General features: G+C 36.0%; 1 protein-coding gene across 1 annotated transcript in view; it reads right to left on the reverse strand.

Annotated features, from left to right (window-relative positions):
- Positions 1–7,595: 7,595 nt before the first annotated feature.
- Positions 7,596–18,841, reverse strand: part of WDR27 (WD repeat domain 27) — a 90,667-nt gene continuing 79,421 nt past the window's right edge. Inside the window, exon 24 of the mRNA XM_059468750.1 lies at positions 7,596–8,149. Coding sequence (XP_059324733.1) covers positions 8,102–8,149 — 48 coding nt within the window. The 3' untranslated portion in view covers positions 7,596–8,101. The remainder of the gene's footprint in view (positions 8,150–18,841) is intronic.

Here is an 18,841-nt window from a genome sequence, read left to right on the forward strand (position 1 = left end):
TTCCTAATTATATTTTATATGTGTTTTCTTAAGTAATGCGTTACCTAAACAATAAATATGAAATTCATAGGGATATTATAGGTCTTAGCTACTGTTGTCATTTATTAACTTTAAAATGTTTTTCCAGTCTGTCCGCCAAAAGACTGTGAAGGATGATGATGGTATGTGTATATTATGACATATATGACATATATAATGGGTGTGCAACTTCATTATCCTTAGTGGATGTCCACACTTGGAAGAAAAATGTCTTAAATCTCCACTCTCCTCCACCCCAACTATGTTTCTTTCACATCATCCTTACAGTTTTTATTTTAATCACTGGATGTTAGATTATTCTGCCTTTTCTTAGCATGAAAACCATTTTAATAGGTGCTTAAAAGTGAGATGATAAAAATTATTTGTATTAAGGTATTAACTGGCAATCTAGAAAGTATAAATACATAAATATTTCTAAAGAAGAATAATAAAAGCACTTATCTCTTTATTGAAACATGAAAAAATTTTTTACCACTGTCTTATTACACAATTTTGTTTCCTTTCAATGCAGCTTACTATCCTGAGATTAAAAAGCAAACGATCAAACAAAAAATGCAGTGAATGAAAAAGCCTTTGGATGAGTGAACTAAAAAGGTAATTTTCATTTACTGAATTACCATAGCTACGCATCATGCTTCACTTGAATATATTCACTGTTATGACTTCATGGGTGGGAGCAAAAAGGAATAATGGGTAAAATGAAATGTTCCACTATGTCAAACCACTCATCACAATGGTTTAAACTAGAGAAGCGGAAAAAAGCTCATTGCAACTGTGTTTTTCACAGACCAGGATCACACAGGGTGGAAGGCACTTCATTCATTTTTTCAGCTATTATTTCCTTTCTTCAAGATGTCTTTTCCTCTATGATTGTAGAGAGTATGTTTTATTTTCATTAGATCAAGTTTCCCCCTGGTGCAACCCTAGCCAAGAGCGTGGCATTGGGCCAGGAACAGATTCAGCCTCTGGTGTCCTTTTTTGGGGGAGTGTTACTACCTGAAACCAGCATCCTCCCCCGAGGCCTGGCTTTGGGATGGGTTAGTCAGCGTGCACAGATGTGAGGCAATGCTTCCTGCCAGGGATGGGCAGCTGCCTGTGAGCCCGTCTACAGGGGGGTAAAACGAGACATTTCTGGGCGTTGTCGGAGAGTAAACTACACACAGACAACTCTCTCTGCCTAAATGAGAGCTTAAATGGTAAATTTAGGGGCAGGTGTTGCCCTGGGAAAGTAAAAAGCAGTTCATCCAGGGGTTTTGGCACATCCCTGAGCAACAGCATGGAAGCAGAACCACAACCACACTAATCTGGTTACTTTTCACAGCTCACATTACAAGATGGCTCTAGGAGCTCTAAGTTTGCCCTTACAGATCCCACAGTCAAATGGGAACTACTCAAACATTATTCCAGTAAACCCTTAATTTGAGCCTGTATTTATGATATTTTTGCCTTTTCTTATTTACTGTTTCCATGAGGCTTAAAACAAAGGAATGTATCAGAAAGTTCTGACTGTGCCTAAGCTCACTCCCTGTAATTGCTCTAAGCAGAAAGATGCTGGGTGATGCTGGTAGATGACTAGAAGTCTTCTTCCATGTAGAGACTTAAAAAATGTTGGATTAGTACTTTAAGCCTAATGAAACTCCTTTGAACTCTTGAAGGCGCAGAAAAATCAGGTTAACTTTTATCCTTTGCTTTTATTCCTATTAATTGTCACAGAAAGAGCCCAAAACAATGGAGAAATTGCTTATCTCACATAACTTTCATTTCTTCTCTGGCTTCAAGAAAATTGCATAATTCTTTTCTTCTCCTAATTCAACTGCTCAGAGACATATTACGCAATAATATCCAAGCTCCCTATCCTTGACAGAGCTAATGAAAGAAACAGGAGCCACAAACCTCCAGTAGGCTCCTGCAGTGGCAGAATGCAGCCTTCACATGGAAGCTGCATGAAACATCAGAAAATGTTGTCTTGAAGATGATAACAGTAATAGTTGGGGGGTTTTTGCTATTCCTTCTAAAAGATCTTAATTCACTGAGGCTGAATCAACACAGCCGAGCAGAAGCATTTATTGCTACCTCACAACAATGACTTTGGAGGGAAGTAAAGTCAGAGATTTAATTCACCTTAATTCTATCAGTGATAATGAGGAACCACTCTTTGAAAATGACTGGAGAGATTCAGAGTAAAACAATCATGAAGGTGTTTTGGCCAACATAGCTGGTCCTTTTCCAGTTATGTTGCCTTTCTCACATTAGGAATGCTGTAACTGGTTGTCCTGAGAGGTGATAAATTCCCTAACCCTGGAAACACCCAAGATGAGGCTGTGTGGGGCTCTGAGAAATCTGGTATAGTTGAAGACCTTCTTGCTCATGGTTGGAGGGATGGTCAAAATGCCCTTTTAAAGTTCCCTTCAACACAAACTATTCTATGATTTGTATGAAACTCCTTGAACCTAAAAGGAGAGTGAGACCAGCAGTGTTTCAAAGCCCATGCCTTCAGATAAAACCAAAGTGTCAACACATAATTGTGTGCAGGATTGTTTTTTACAGCAGAGGGCTAATGCCTCCACACAAAGCCCAGATGAGTGAAGGAAGAGGAAATTTGCACCGTGAAATAATAAAGTAACAATGACACATTTTGTCCTCAGCAACATCAATAAAAGCTGAAGTGCCCTGCCTTCACTTTGGGGACAGTAATTTCAGGTAATTATTCACTAAATATCTTCTCTCATGAGCATGAGCCATGTAGAGCCAGTGAATATATAACCTAGGAGCCAAATCAGCAGGCAATCCACTTTCTCTACCCTCTGGAATCATTACTGATCTGATTAACAGAAAATAACAATAATAAAAACTGAAGGGCTGGAGGCAGCTTGGAGTGCAGGATCAGAATGCAATGTGATGGTGGCCAGCTGGAAAAATTAGCTGAAATGAAGGATCCAGCAAACCTAGGGGATGGACATGAGTCAGTAATGCCATATATCTGTGGACAAACTCAATAGCACAGTGGAATGCCAAATTATGAGTGACATATTTGAGAGGCACCAAGCCATGCCTTTGCTCTACACTGCAGTGACACAGCACACACTGGTGTAAACTTTTGAGAGCACTGCACTGCCAGAAAGAGGAGCATGGGACTATAGGATGTTCAGAAAACAGCAAAAATTAACAGAGGTCTAGAAAACACAACCTTTGAAGACAGATTGAATGACTTGGCTTTGTACAAAGTAGAAAAGAGAAGTCTGAGGGGAGACATGATTACAACTGTCAAATATGTAGAGAGTTGCTAAAACAAGAAGGTAATGAATTATCCTCTCTCCTTAATGGATTAAGACAGAGAATAATGGGTTTAACATGCACCAAGGGGATTTCACCCCTGGGGAGGCTGTGGAATCTCTGTCACCAGAGGTTTTGAGAAGCTGTTGAGACAAACATCTTTTGTGAATGATTTAGAAGCAAATGCTTTGGGCCATTGGGCTGGTTTTCGGACATCACTTCCCAGGGTGCCTTCTGTGACTGGGTGACAGAGGCAAGCTAATTGTCACATTATTTTACAATACCTTTGTACTTTGGAATGTATTTTCATCCAGCAAAACTAAACCAAAGAAGTCAAAAACTGTCTCTTGTTTGGACAGAAGGGAAGGCATGAGTTCATTTGTATACATTACCTAAGACAGTGGAAATGTTTCATTGGGGTTCATTTCATTTCAGACACAGCATAAAACTAATCTGGAAGGTCTTAATCTGGTAATGGAATGTATATTGCTTTGCTAAATCAAATTCATCATAGCTATAAACCTAATTTATGCCACATTATTTACTCTGTTTCAGTATCTTCCTTTAACAACATTCAGTTTTCATGAAAATATATATATATATATAAAAGACATTCAGTGTAACACTAATTTTTGAATGAAAGTGTATTTTTAGTTAAAGACAGCATATTCACACCAAACATAAATATTTAACATAAAGCAGTTAACACAGGATATCAGTGACTTCTGTAGGCCTTCACAGGTGTATTCAGCTTTTAGACTCAATACCATTTTGTCACCCAAACATCTGTTATTAACACAAGTATATTGTTTCCCCTTCAAAGTTATTAAAATGCCTGAGACAGAGTCTACTCCTAGCCATGCCTTTTTCACAAAAATAAGGAGAATTACTCTGGCTTTAACAAAGGGCAGAATTCTGAACAGCAGAATTTGGCTTAAGTGATCATGAGAAATGCTGGTGTGTAGAAGTTCAATGTAGACAATAAGATAAAAAGCAGTACCTCCCAGAACAACATCTTACATTGTCCTTAAAAGAAATTTTACTTTCAGACCTGAAAGGATTTATGGGAAGGTCCTATTTTAGTATTTTATTTCTGTTACTCTATGATTTTGACTCCACTCACACATTGAAGCAAGGCATCCTAAATTAGATTTTAACAGAAATTACCTACCACTTCATTTTTATTTATTAGACATGTGCCAATTTTTTTTAAACAGTTTTATGGATTTTTATTGATATTTTCTCTTTATGCAATAAAATACCATGAGACAAATAGATCTACTAATTTTTTAAAAGGGAAAATAAGAGCCACAACACAGTTCTGAAAAGATAATTTGGTATGATCAAATGAAAAAATAATGGAAGAAAGAATAGAATAAGTGCTGCTGCCTACTTCCAGATATTCCAGGGTTATATAACTATGTATCTAAATGTAATCATCATGTATAATGGAAAGCAATATAGTCTTGGGGAATACATCCAAAAAAGCACTTCTTTCATGGTGAATTACTGAAATAGAAAAGGCCAAGAGAAAGCAGAGGTCATGGGCTTGCTCTTCCCCTCCTCCTGACAGTGCATTTGTATATTCTGTATATCTGTATACTTGATTTATACAGAACACTGGGTAATACCTGATATTTTTCAAACTTCTTCATCCCAAACAGTTTTTTACAGCATCTGCTTTAGAAGAGCGCTGGCCACCCTGCTGCGTTTTCTGACCTTTACAGCACCAGAAAAAAAACTGCTGTGCATTTTTAAGAATACTGTGGCATTTGGTAGATGTTCAGCTGGGAAAGTCCCCCACATAACAGCACACAGAAAGTCACAAAAATGCCAGTCCTCTCCCCAGCATATAGGACATTCAAGGACAGATGACACAGCAGACATTTAATGAAACTAGACTATTCTTCTGCCAGCTGTTTTCCTCACATATTGCTACATAATCCTTCAAAGCAAGACTTTCAATTTTCTTAAGCTGTTTGGGAGTTATATTATAACCACTTTTTTCCCCCTAAAAGCAGTCTGAAAGCATACTCAAAATTCCTTAAAATTACATATTAATTATTTACACTTGCAGCTGTTTGTGTCAATGTTTTTAGCTGGAACATGATATGCACCTTAGCTAACCAGGAATCTTTCCTATCTGATTTTGGGACTTTTTAATTTCAAATAGCTTTGTCTTTAGAACAGAAACTGAACACATAAATTTCAGATTTGTCAGATTTGCCTGTTAAAAACACAAAGATATAGATGCTGCTTTTCTGGATACACCCTCATGACTTAAACTCTTTATTAATTAAATACACCCTCCTGCGTTCTTCTATCAAAGATATCTCAGAAGGATTATGATTATGAAAATTCTAGTGATTATGAAAATTCTAAATGTAATATTATAAGATGGTAACACCATCCACAACAGTTTTTCCTCCTATTTGCCATTAGAAAATCTTCTTTCAAGCACTTAACTTTGCCAAACTTGAAGTGTGTCAGCTAAAGTTTTCCATTCTCAAAACCACAAGCATTCAAGCATTTATGAGGAGTCCAGGGGGGATTTTTTTCTTTCTTAAGATGGAAAAAAATTACAGTGAATTTCCATTTGAAAAGTTCTAGTGCCTGTGTGGTAGGACAGATTCTCTGTCTCCCCTGAGGGAAAAAGGGGTTAACAAATTCCTGGGCTGTGGAAGAGCTGCACATCTGCAAGGCCTGAACAGATGAATGTCTCTATTCAGCATGGACTGATGATGCTGTGGTCACAGCCAAAATGCCCCAAAGAATTTTCTATCCAGAAGAAGTCCTTGATAAAAAAAAGAAACCGGCATGCAGCTGAGTCTCACTTTAGGGAGAGATAACACTGTATGTTTGGAAGAAGATCTCCTTCAGAGATCAAACTAGCTCAAAGATTAAGAGGGGTTTTGAGGATACACACTGTCTAACTGGTAATAACAGCAGTTAGTTCTGGAAGGTAAGAGATGTAGAAAATTGAAGTATTCCCCTTTTATTTCAGTCCAGTGGGGATTGTGACTACCTCCATGCTTGCAGCAAGAATTCACAGTTTTTCTGTGTCCTCTACCTTAAGCCTGAGAATCATTCTTCTGTCAAAAAAATGTGGTGCTTTTTAAAACAAGAGTCATAATTGCAGTTCACACCTCTTTAGCAGATATTTCAACCTCCCTGAAGAGTCAGTCACTACTAAGTAGCGACACACTTAACTTGCAAATATAGCTATGGGCTATCTTCTGTATTTGATAGTGACTCTTGATGTGGAATCCACAGTATGCAGATGAGAAAACTAGCTAAATTAAATTTGAAAAAGACCATCCTGAGGATCCCTTTGGTGGAAATTAAAATTTAAGTCTTGCTGACAATTTGTGAGTGGAGCATACCAGCATTTAGCTACAACATAGAGCATGATTTCTTGGTTAATCTGATTTTGAATGGAAAAAGCATTTATAAGTATTGAAGTGGGTTATTTCACATTTTCTTTGATCATACAAAACCCGAATCTGATATTCAGAGTTCTTCTGAGTGTGATCTGGCTGCATTACACTCCTACAGTCATTGATGAGACTTCTGTGTTCTAGAGAATAGAATACCTGGATGTGATGCAGTGTATCCTACCACTGCATGATTTTGCTCAGTGAAAAATTACTAAATACTTTACAAAAGAATGCTTAATGGAAACTAAATAGTTTATAGAAATAACTTGATCTACTTATACTTAATATTATATGCATAAATTAAGGACACCTATTAAATAAAACATTCTTTACAGTACTGAAAATGATCTGACTTTGCCGATTGGTGTTAAAGTGGAGGTAGGGTAATACCTCCAAATTTTCTTTCTTTTCTTTTTTTTTTTTTTTTAAGTAATCTGATTAATAAATTCCATTCTGGGAAATTTAACTTTGAAAAGGCAGCACAATTTTGCAAGGAAAATAAAAACTGCATCTCCTTTCATTAGTCACATATATGCTCTCTACTCTTAGCTAAAGCCAATGAAGAGACACTGGCCAACCCCCCCTCCAAAAGAAAGTTGTCTAAAAACTGTTTTCTAAGAGCACGACAAGCAACCTAGGAAGAATACAAGAAATTAACATTTTTTTCTGATAATTTTATTTTCATATTAATTTAACATTTTTGAAAATACTTAACAGTTATTTGAAAGACAGAAATAGTTTCTTTTAAAGACAAGACATTTGTCACATATTCCCTAAGAAATTTACAGAATGTGGTATAAATAGTAAACTGGCAAAATTCTAATGTCAAACAATATCCATGCTGATTCCAGTAACCCCAAAGAATTACAACAGATGGACTCTTGTGGCATTTAAGAAAGATTTACAATTCTTTTTTCTGTCAGGTTAATTTAAAAATTTGTCACAAACAGATCTAGCTTTAAAAATGGAATACTTGTTATTTTACTTGAATTTTCAGTCTAGACTAAAGGGGTCCCTGTCTAGCAAAGCACTACATAATGCACCTGACTATAAGAACCCAAGAAGACCTTTGAAAACCACTGCTGTGGTGATTTGCTGGAATGAAGTCAGAATGAGTAGTGTCCTCCTTTTCGTGATCTTTCACCCTTATTTTTGCAATAAAGGTAACAGACTGTACAGCAGAAAAACTTTGAGAACGTCTTAAGGAACTTCCTGAAAATAACATCAGAAGAAAACTGTAGTTTAAAAGGGAATATTGTGCCACTTTCTTCTGGCCAGTTAGCAGTCTCCTTTCTCTCAGCAAGTCATTATTATCATAGTTCCATGGCCAAAGCTCCACAGGCTGGCGAGCATCAGGGTAGGAACAATCGGAGTTTGCCATCCAAGGTGGCTGTGGTGAGCTGCAGTTCAAAAGAAAAGAACATGTGGCTTTAATGAAGATCTTTCCAGTAAGCAGTTTGCTTTAGAGCAAAAGAACAAATGAAGATCATTAAGATGATATTTAAATTACTTCTATGTTAAGTGGTCCAGGATTCATTAAAAAAAATAAAAACACCATAGACTCTTCTCAACCAAGCTGATCTGAAAATTCCATTTCAGTTAGATTTTTCTTTTCCAACTATTTTCAAATTTGTGTCAACATCCGCTAACACATCAACAGTCTGTAAAACTGAAGCATATGTTAAAACCACATAGAAAGTCAAACAGACTTCACTGTGTATGACTCAAGAAGCGAATATGGAAGAAATAAGAAAACGAGCTGGAATAAATGAAGATGGAAAATACTGTGAATTAAATCAGGCATACCAACAAATACAGTTTTCTGATTTTTATTGGTGTTAAGTGTAGAGTAAGAATTTCCTTTGTAAGAAAGTATGTTGACAAATTTTATGAAGAGGCAAGTCTTGTAGACATGTATAAAAAGCCTTCAGCTGCATTAGCTTTCTTTCACCAGGCTGAGAAAATCTTAACTATAAAATAAGAGGCAATACTATTTTCTGCACTTACATCTACAAACAAGCACTTGAAAACCTGCTGTATGTCAGAAAGAAAGGAACAATCTACAAATGACACCACTTACTAGTCATTAAAAATTAAAGGTGTTTAGGTCTTGATTATTAGGATTTACAATTATTTCTCACCAATGATAAAAAATCTGAAGGGGTGGAACAAAATAGGCCACTCATGGTCTGACTAGTACATTTGGTTAACTTTTTGCATGCTCATTTTTCTTGATCTGCCCTTTCTTTGATACATTGACTTATTTGTTTTATTCCTCTGGATAAAGGAACTCTGTGGTCAATAAATTATCTTCCTGGGTTTGTATTCCCTCCTTCAATATCTCCAATGATCAATTCTTCTAATCTCTCATAAGCTTAGCTATGGTTTTGTCTGGCTAAATCTTGAAAAATTTCAATGAAATTTCACAGCTCATTCCAGTTTTTAAGTGCCATCTTAGTTGTCTTTCAATTTTTTTCCCTAATGTCCAACTTGAACCTCAAAAACTGCAATGTGTGGTCAATCTTTCTGTGATGTCCTCTGACAGACAGTACTGAAACACAGCTTGGTGTCCACCTGCTAAATGTATTCTCTACACTGCTATTACATTCTGCCTCCAGAGACCTTCAGTTTTCATTGAGCATAAAAAATTATCTTTCTATTCCAACTAACCACCTCCACACTTTTGGTAGCACCAAACCCATCACTGAATTGTTGGCTGAACTAAAAATCCACACCTCCTGGCTTTAAGATCCCTCCTTGTTGGTCATATGATCTAAACTGCTGTCTCTCAAGTCCTTCTTCTTCCTTTCCCCTTTCTCTTACTTTTTCCACTTGATTTCCTGGGCTGTTGATAAAATGAGGATGATCTTTGCACTGTTCCCCTGAGAAATGTTACACTCAATATCTTGCCATGAACAAAAGGAATATACCTATATACAGAGCCAGTAGTCTTTATTTAGCTCAATCAATGTTTCAATAGCCTAACAAAAATAAACCAAGTACTAGAGAGTTAACACTCATAAAAATAAAAAGCCTAGTCATTAAAGAAAGATTGCATAAAAAATAGAGGGTTTGATGGGGTCGATTAGCCATTAGCATCCTGAATTCTTTCAGTGTTATTGATAATGTCCTTAGAATGAGCTTTTTCTTGGGTTATATATTTAGGTATTATATGAGTTAACGTAAACCAGCTCGGCTCTTGTTCAATAGATTGAAAGTCTGTTAGCACACTGAGTTCATTTTCTAGTTCGAAGTTGTCAGAGACAAGCCCAAAATGCACCCTCACTAAGGATACAGCAATGAGAAGTGAAATGGGATAAGTAGGGACAACTGGCAGATTCAAAATCACATCTCTGATCCAAACTAAATTGCTAATACACACTCACAGGGTGTCCAGTTTAGCTTTCATATATTAGAATAAATGCCCATGCCTGACTGCTGAAAAAGCATATTCACTTATGTAAGTGGCATACTTCATAGAATCACAGAGTATGCTGAGTTGGAAGGGTCTCACATGGGTAACTGAGTTAAACTCCTGGTCCTGCACTATCCCCAAGAGTCACACTATGTGTCCAAGAGCATTTTCCAAATGCTTCTTGAACTCTGCCAGATTTGTGTTCAGGCAATATAGAAATTTTAGTTAATAGTATAACAGCAATATAATAACAGGAGAAAGCTAACCGCAATTTGTATTAACACAGATAATAAGAGTTAGTAAAAATCTAGACTGTAGGTCCCTTGAAATTCCTGATTTATCACACTTAAGAGTTATTAAAATTGATTAATAGTGCTGTCAACTGTATTTAGAATCCATAGAAATCGCAGTAAGTTTTCTTTTAAAAGTTTAACTTATGCCAACATTACATTTCCAAATAATGCAAGCATGTTACTTCATTCAAACCCCTCAGCTCCCAAACATGCTGCTCCAAAACTGTGTTTTACATTATACTTGAAAACTCTATAGTTAAGTCAATATACTACCCATCATTAAAAAGGGGAAAAAAAAAAAAACCAAACCAAATTCCCAAACTAATTATGTCTTACTATTACGTATTCAAATCTTGGCATCAGTCCTGTGAATAATTTGACACCTATGTAAAGGCTTCCTATGGGACAAACATTAGAACATTATGGGAATAGGGAATATTAGGAAAGTGTAGACTATTTTCTGTATCAATAGATATATATGCTGAAGAAAAGACCCTCAAAAAGGACAGAGGACAACACTGATGTTTTGTGCATTTTGAGCTTTTAACAAAAAAATTCAAGCTTTTAAAAGTACCTATGACATTTGGCACCAGAATGGGGAGGAGGAGAAGTTCTTGAACACAGCTCTCTTCTACCTCATGGTCTGCACAACATATAAAAGTTTATTGGATATTTAAGCTCAACCAGTGACATGCAGTGTTGGAAGGCTGTGAGTTAACAGTATGATTTTCAAGACATTGTCTACTGCCTTATCATATTAACACAATGTATATATTTTTCTAGAATTACTTTTGTTTGGAGGGAAATTTGTTTCTGTAGTGATACCACATCAAAAAAAAACCCCAAAGACCATGCTGCAAATTAGATACCTGGATTTTCTTAAGCCACAAACACAAACAGTTGAATTTGTATAGAAATGCATCAAACTAATATTTTGTTTTAATATTTCACACAACACACATATGTATATATGTGTATGTATACAGGGAAGGCTTCAAGACATTCCATTTTATTTCCGGAAATAAAAAGAATCAAAGCAATTTCAGCTGGTTTCACATCACAGGTACATAACATCCTTTTGTTTTCCTTCAGTTAGTATAAGTATCCATAATATGCAAGTAGAGACACAAATTTTTAAGAAATACATGAGCTGCACAGCATAAAGTATCATCTGGCCAAAAGTCCAGTATCTAAGCAGAACAGATGGGAATATAATTTTTAGGAGGTTAGTATTTTCAGCTTTCATTATTCAAACTATCCTATGAAAATAACAGGCCATAATTAGAACCAATGCTCTTGAATTTTGCATTTTTTCACAACTAGCAGCAAGCAAGAGCAACAGGAAAAGGAGACATTATGGAATTGGGTTTTACTATATTTTTCCTGTTCAGAAAGTGGAGTCTAAAGCAATGAAGAATTCATCACCTTTATGATATATAGTGCATGAAGGCTTTACCAACTCTGATTTTGTAGTTTAAGCCAAGAACAGAAGACATGTAAGTAGCACTTTGGAAAGATTTGTTTTCTTGAAAGATGAGTGTTTAATTTGACAGCTGCACTCTTAAGCATTCAATCAGCTAGATCAAAGCCACATGAGGTTTTTTTCAGACAGAAGACAGAAACTTTTATTCTCAAATAGCTCTCCTATTGCAGAAATGAGAATTGAGAAGAAAATACAAAAACAAGTAGAGAGCTTCTAACCATAATTTCTTGAGGTGTATCATACACAGATAACCATAGAGGGGTAAGTACAGGTGGTGTCACTGAAGCTGAGAATTTCAGTTTTTATAGTAGCTGTAGATGACATGCTCACATTTTCCCTCCCATTATGCTCAGTGCATGGATAGGTTTGATCAATTTTAGTGTCTCAAGTTCCTGTATTTGATATACTCTGCATATCAGAGGTGGCTTGCCTATTCAGAGGGACTATACCTGAGACCACCATGAATAAGATATTAAACAGCTGTTAATGGACCCACTGATGATGTTCATATAGAAATGCTCTAGGTAGGCTTTTTGCCTTAAAGAGGAGGAAGTGTTTTCTAGAATTGATGGGAAGGATAATTGTATGGAAAGAGAAATTATTCAACAGATTAAAGTTGTAAGAGGAAAACAATGTCTCAAAGTTAGTAAACTGGGGCTGTAGAGAGGTCAAGGAATAAAAATACTTTTCCAGACAACCTACATGTGCTGAATCCCATCAAAAGAATTATGAAAATGTAACTGATCCGCCATATCCAGTATTGTCACTAGTCACATAAACAAATGAACAGATACATTTAAAGATAACTAGGTGTACAAATATTCTATTCTTCCCATATAGGACTGGAATTTCAGCCTCTTCAGGACCCATTATTATTGAAGTTTATTAATTTGCCTCTCTTCTATGCTGTCTCTAATGTAAAGCATAACTCCACTGCCAGCAAGGTGCAGTCTGTGTTCCCTGCACACTGTAGGCATGTACTGCCATGTCTCCCCTGATTACTCTTCTGCCACCAAGTTTGTGATAAGCCTGACCAGTCACCCAGGGCCACCTTCACTCAGTGCTGTCCACCCTGTTTTCCCATTTTATTACTTTAGTTTTAAAACCTTTTGTCTTCCCTTAAGACCCAGATTAGGTTCATCTGGAACCTCTTGGGAAGTTTCTCTAATGCATAATGCTTTTAAAAGTATTACCTACTTCAGCACTGCATTTCTTTGCTGTCGGCCTTTAATAAATATTATTTATGTGCTTATTAAAAGCAGAATTCTCATCTATTTAATTTAACATGACATTTTTATAGGCAAGTAAAACTAGTAACTCCCAATAATTCTTTTGATGTGTTAAAATTACTTGATCAACTTGTTCTAGGACTCTTCACTACAGTTATGTAAGATCCATTTCAAATTATGTTCACAAACCTGGAAATACTGAGTTTGGTAGTGTAGGGTGTTTTTTGGGTTTTCTGGGTTTTGGGTTTTTTGGTTCGTTTTTTTTTTTTGTTTGTTTGTTTGTTTTTTGTTGCTGTTGTTTGCTTGCTTGCTTTTTTCTTCTATCAATCCCTAAACACTCTAGATTTCCTTCATGTTATCATACTGGGGTTTTTTTCTCAACCTAAATAACTAGGAAAAAAATTACCAGTAAATTATATTTTTTTCTAGTAGATAAACTGAGTTGCCTGCTGAACATTTGTTGAAAAGGCAGTAAATGTCTTACTGCATATCTCAGGTCTAAAACTAAGAAACTACAGACACAGAAGTTCATAAAGAAGAACTGTAACTGCAAAGACCAAAACATAGTAAGATGGAATAACTTATTTAATCTTTTCCTAGGCTAAGGAACAGAGAAGAGGAATAAAACACATAAATATTGATAAAAGTATTCAAGTCAAAAAAGGAGAAGAAACTTCAAAACAAAACTGAGCCATTTATGTCTAATTCCTGCTCCCATCTGAGGTTCAGGCAACCTCTCCTTTAATTCATAAAAGCATTCAGCTTTATTTAAATTAATAAACAGCCCCCCATATCTAAGGTAGGGATTTTTTCCCTTGGCAAAACTCCAACTGACTTCTTGCAGGCCAGGAGTGCAATTAAGATCTTTCATTTACAGTATGCATATGTAAACCACTTCATCAGTTGTTCTGACTTCCCTTACCAGATTTCAGAGGCACAGAAAGCTGACCCTTACTCCAGATTACTTAATTATACTTCCACTAAATTAATTAGCCAATTTACTATCAAATTAGGAATTTTGACTTGTTTGAAAAACAGAGCTGATGTGGGTCCAGAACACAAAGGAATCGTATCTCAGACACCAAAACCTTACAGCAAGGACATTCCTAGTTTCTGCAGTCTTCAATATTTTATTCCAGAATTCTACACAGTCCCCACACCTTGAGCATGCACACCATCCTCAGTGACAGGGTGGGAGACCGCACCTTATGTCCGATCCTAAATTACACAATAATCCACACTGGTTCTTACATTGGAAGTCAAATGTCAATGTGTCCGACTGTAGCACAGCAATCCTTCCTTCTCTGGGAATCCACACAGAGCACAGCTAATTCATGAACAAGGGAAAAATTTAGTCTAGAGCAAGGGCTTCTGAAGGCCACAGAGAAAGTGGCACAGTACTACCAATGCTTGAGACACAGTTGCTGCAGACAACATAAGAAGAATCAAAATTGTTTCACTCATTGTGTAAGAGCTGAAAAGTGATTTTGAGGTTTTGCTTATCTGTGGTGCAATTTGTGACACACTATTCTTCACATATTATTCCTCAGACTGACACATATGGCTGTCTTGCACATAGAAGTTTGGCTTTCCTTGGCAAAGGCTAAATTGTGCTTGCATCAAGCCTACTGGAGTCAATAATAGATATCATTTCTTGAGGCCAGTAAAGCATTTCTTGAAATGCAATGTCCAAAACTTTTTACAGTGTCCCACGCAGTGATCCAGCAACACTGATGTAGATTGAATAAGCTACAAAAATTGATTGATGTCTGACATTCATATGTTGCCATCCCTCATTCAATGTACTTAGTGCAAAACTTGGCAACAAATTGTATGACTTCATGTGCCAATTATGCCTGTATTGCAAGAAATGGGTTTCTAATTTACATTAATTAGAGGTACCATGCTAATCACCTGAAGCTATTTAAATCTTATTTCTGTCACAGATAAAATAATTTCTATTCCTATGTCTCATTACCACTGCTAATTCTTCTTTGGCTTCCATTTTCTTTCCTTTACAATAACACCAATAAGAGATTAAAAACATACCATGAACATTTCCTCTGTTTTTAGGTAAAATCATGCCATAAATTACCAATGCATGTTTATATGGGCATTTACACATGATTTCATATCCATACACATACATAGAGTTTATTGTTACTTTCTTCAAGCTTTAAAAGTTGGTTATGTATTGGTTGTGTTTCAGATAAAGAACTGGTTATGCTTCAGATAAAAAGTACCTCAGAGCCTTTCTTACTGAACCCAAAAAGGTTCAGAAATATGCATTTAAACAAGAGTGCTATGTTAATATTACTGTCTTTATAAATACACATCAATTTACATATAAAAACACACAACATCATTTAAAATACAGCTGGCTTGCCTCAGGATATTACACCGAGGAAGCTTAAAATGTCTTACTTCACTGATTCATAAACATAAAAACTGTAGAAGAAATAAACCTATTCATTGTTAGACTAACCCAACCTAAAATTTTACAATATGTTATAATTTTACAGTATCTAAACAGCCTGTAAGCATTCATATCTGGAATTTATTTCCTTTGATAGTTCATACTCAGAATCAGCACTTCTTTGTTTTCTGATAAAAAAGCTGAACTGTTTCAATGTTCCTGGATGAAGCCATGCTCCCATTGGAATTGAAAGGAAAGTCACCATCAACTACAAAGAGCTGGAAATGATTTCTAGGGTTTTGTGGTTTATACCACCAACAAAGATTATGACTTCTGCTTTAGGTATTCATCTTGACTGCTTCATCTGTTCTGTAGCCATAAAAAGAGACTCACAGAGCTTTAAAATCCTGCAGAGATTGAAATGTGAAATAGGAATGCCACAAAAATATTTTCAATTGCAAGAATAAAGAAAGACTAAGGAGCAGATTCTCATTCCTAACCAGAATTAAACTGGATAATTCTACTGGTTTCCATGTTGCAACTCCACTTTTTCATTGCTTTGACTTGTATCATAGTCACTTACGTCTCAGCTGCAAATGGTCCTTCTACCAAAAAATTCCATCATGGAATTAATTCTTTAGATGGCCACCTCAGTTGTCCATAAGAAACAGCATAAGAAAAGTAAGCACCTCAAAAAGGAATCCATACCAGCACACAGAGTAGGAAGATGTTTGCCAACAGAGACAACAGAGGAACAATGAAATCAAAGAAATGTCTTAACTTCCATCCTTTCCCAGGGTTTGGCTCTTTACCCAGGATTAGGCAGTGGAACGCTCACTTCACTGAGGATTCATGGTCTAGAACATTTTCCTGAAAATAGTTTTTATGGCCTGCATTGCTGTATCTATTGGCTGATTACTGCAATTCATACGGGATTTTTTCCTTTTAGATTCTGAATGTTTTATTTAGTATTCACTTCATATATATCCATATTCGTGTGTGTGTCTTGTGTATGCCTATATACTTCAAACAGCTAACACTTTTAGACCAGGGTGTGCATGGTTTTGGGTACTGCCAAAGAAGTGATGCTGCACAAGAGGAGGTGACACTAGGAAGGGAACCTCCAGGACAGGTTATGGCATGGGGCTGCAGTTATGTGATGTGCAGCATCATTCATTTCCAGATTAACTAAATAATAACCTGCACTGACATTTCACCATGAAGTAAGCATAGGACATGGAATGAAAAGAGTATTCTAGATCAAGAAATGTTTATCTGTTTCATATATAATCAAGATCCATTCTGCAATTAAAAGTCTTTCTATCCCAAAACTTCCAACTGGAAGGCTGTTCCAGGTCCTCACTCATTGATTACTAGGCAGGAAATCAGGAAAGAGATTTTAAGTTTTTCTGTCATTGTTGTTTCTCTAGGAATACTTTTTGAAAGTTTCATGCATGGACTAGAGAATTCTACTGAGAATTCCACATTATTTCAGGATTTCAGGCAATTCTCCCTTCTCCATAGTTCTCTATCTCAAGTTCTGTGCAGCAGACACAACTTTGCTAAATCAAAAAGTTGCTAATCTGGCTGCTGATTTTTCAGTCACATATCCACTTTTAATGTGGGTCATTGTAACAAAAGGATTGTCATAATTACAGCTTATTGAAGGCCATCTTGCAGTCAGATTGCTGTCCATTTGCACAGAGAGATTGTGGTGCCTCCATTCTGGAAGGTATCCAAAAGCTGACTGGACATGGGTCTGAACAACCTGCTGCAGGTGGGCCAGCTTGAGCAGAGGGATTGGAGTGGATGACCTCCAGCAGACTCTTCCAATCTCAACCTTTCTATGATTTTGTGATATTAGATTGGTGAAGCTGGGATCCGAAGATACTGCATGATGAAAAACAACAAAGAGCACTGTGCAGTTATTTGGTTCAATCATTATATGAGAAAGAAAGTGGCAGGACTAGCCAAACTTGCAGAGATTAAAGCAAAATCCAATTAAATTTTAAAAAATGCATAATTAGTGGTGCTTTTAATACATTTTTAATGTAGAAAACACTTGTACTTTATCCTTACAATAGCAACTTTTGAAAGTCTGCAAAATACTCTTGGAATTCACATGGCTGGACAAATGATCAGGAATGTTTTCCAGATCATTTGTTTTAATGATGGGTTTGAAACAACTTAAATGTAATCTCAGACATTCTTCAAAAGCCTGCCATAATCTCTGAGGCTACTAATGTTTGAATGACATCATTGACATTACAATCCTGTCTCTTCACTCAGTAACTAAATAAACTGAGGAAAACATGAAAAAGAGTTTTTACTAGCATCCCACTCAGGTGTATAATTTCAAATTCCACTTCAAAATCTGGACATTAGCTCACAGGAAAATACACTAAAATCTAAAATTCTTTCATGCAAAACTAGCCACACAAGTGTAATCAGGCATTCCTCTTCAAAGAAGTAGTTTTACTCCCCTAATTAGCCTTCAAACACCAGAGGAATGGATTTTTCTTTCTAAAGCTGAAGCTTGTATCAGAATTTAATAGTCTCACATTTCTTCTTTTATTATTCCACACTCAAAGGACTGAACATGTTTACTCAGAGTATACTGTTGCGTTTTTTTTACCAAAACCCAGATATTCTCATGGAATTTCCATATATAAAATAGTCACTTCATTATGAAATGATGCATCACAAAAGACAGACAATTATAAAAAGAATAAGCCTTTTGTATGAAAGTATTTTTATTACTTCTTGCACTCAACATTTTCAAAAAAAATTCAAGAGTAAAAGGAAATTATCAATATGATTCATCCTGAATAGTGTTGTCTCTATCCCCATATGATATTGACAAAATTTCTCCAAGTGGCATAAAGTCTGTGTTACAAAAGTTTTGAGAAAGAACAACATTTTTATTTTTTTAAATTAGGTGTTAAGTACTGATCACAGAGGCCCAAAGCAGCATAATGAAGTCATTTGTGCCTGGTGGATCTAGACCCAGTTCAAAGTAACTGCAGGTGGATGAATTTCTTCAGTGTACGTACATATACAGTTTAAATTGGCACCATAGTTCAAAATATTTTGAAATAAAATGTATCAGATTGGCTGCTAAAAGAAAGGGGTAGAAAATCAGACATATCATTAAAATATTTAGCAATTACCACAGTGGCTAGAGGCATCCTAAATTTTGCTCAGTTTTGCTTTACTTCTGGGCTAACAATTGAAATAAAGAAAATAAACAATTATT

The sequence above is a fragment of the Ammospiza nelsoni genome, chromosome 3, assembly GCF_027579445.1.
Source record: "Ammospiza nelsoni isolate bAmmNel1 chromosome 3, bAmmNel1.pri, whole genome shotgun sequence".
NCBI lineage: Eukaryota > Metazoa > Chordata > Aves > Passeriformes > Passerellidae > Ammospiza > Ammospiza nelsoni.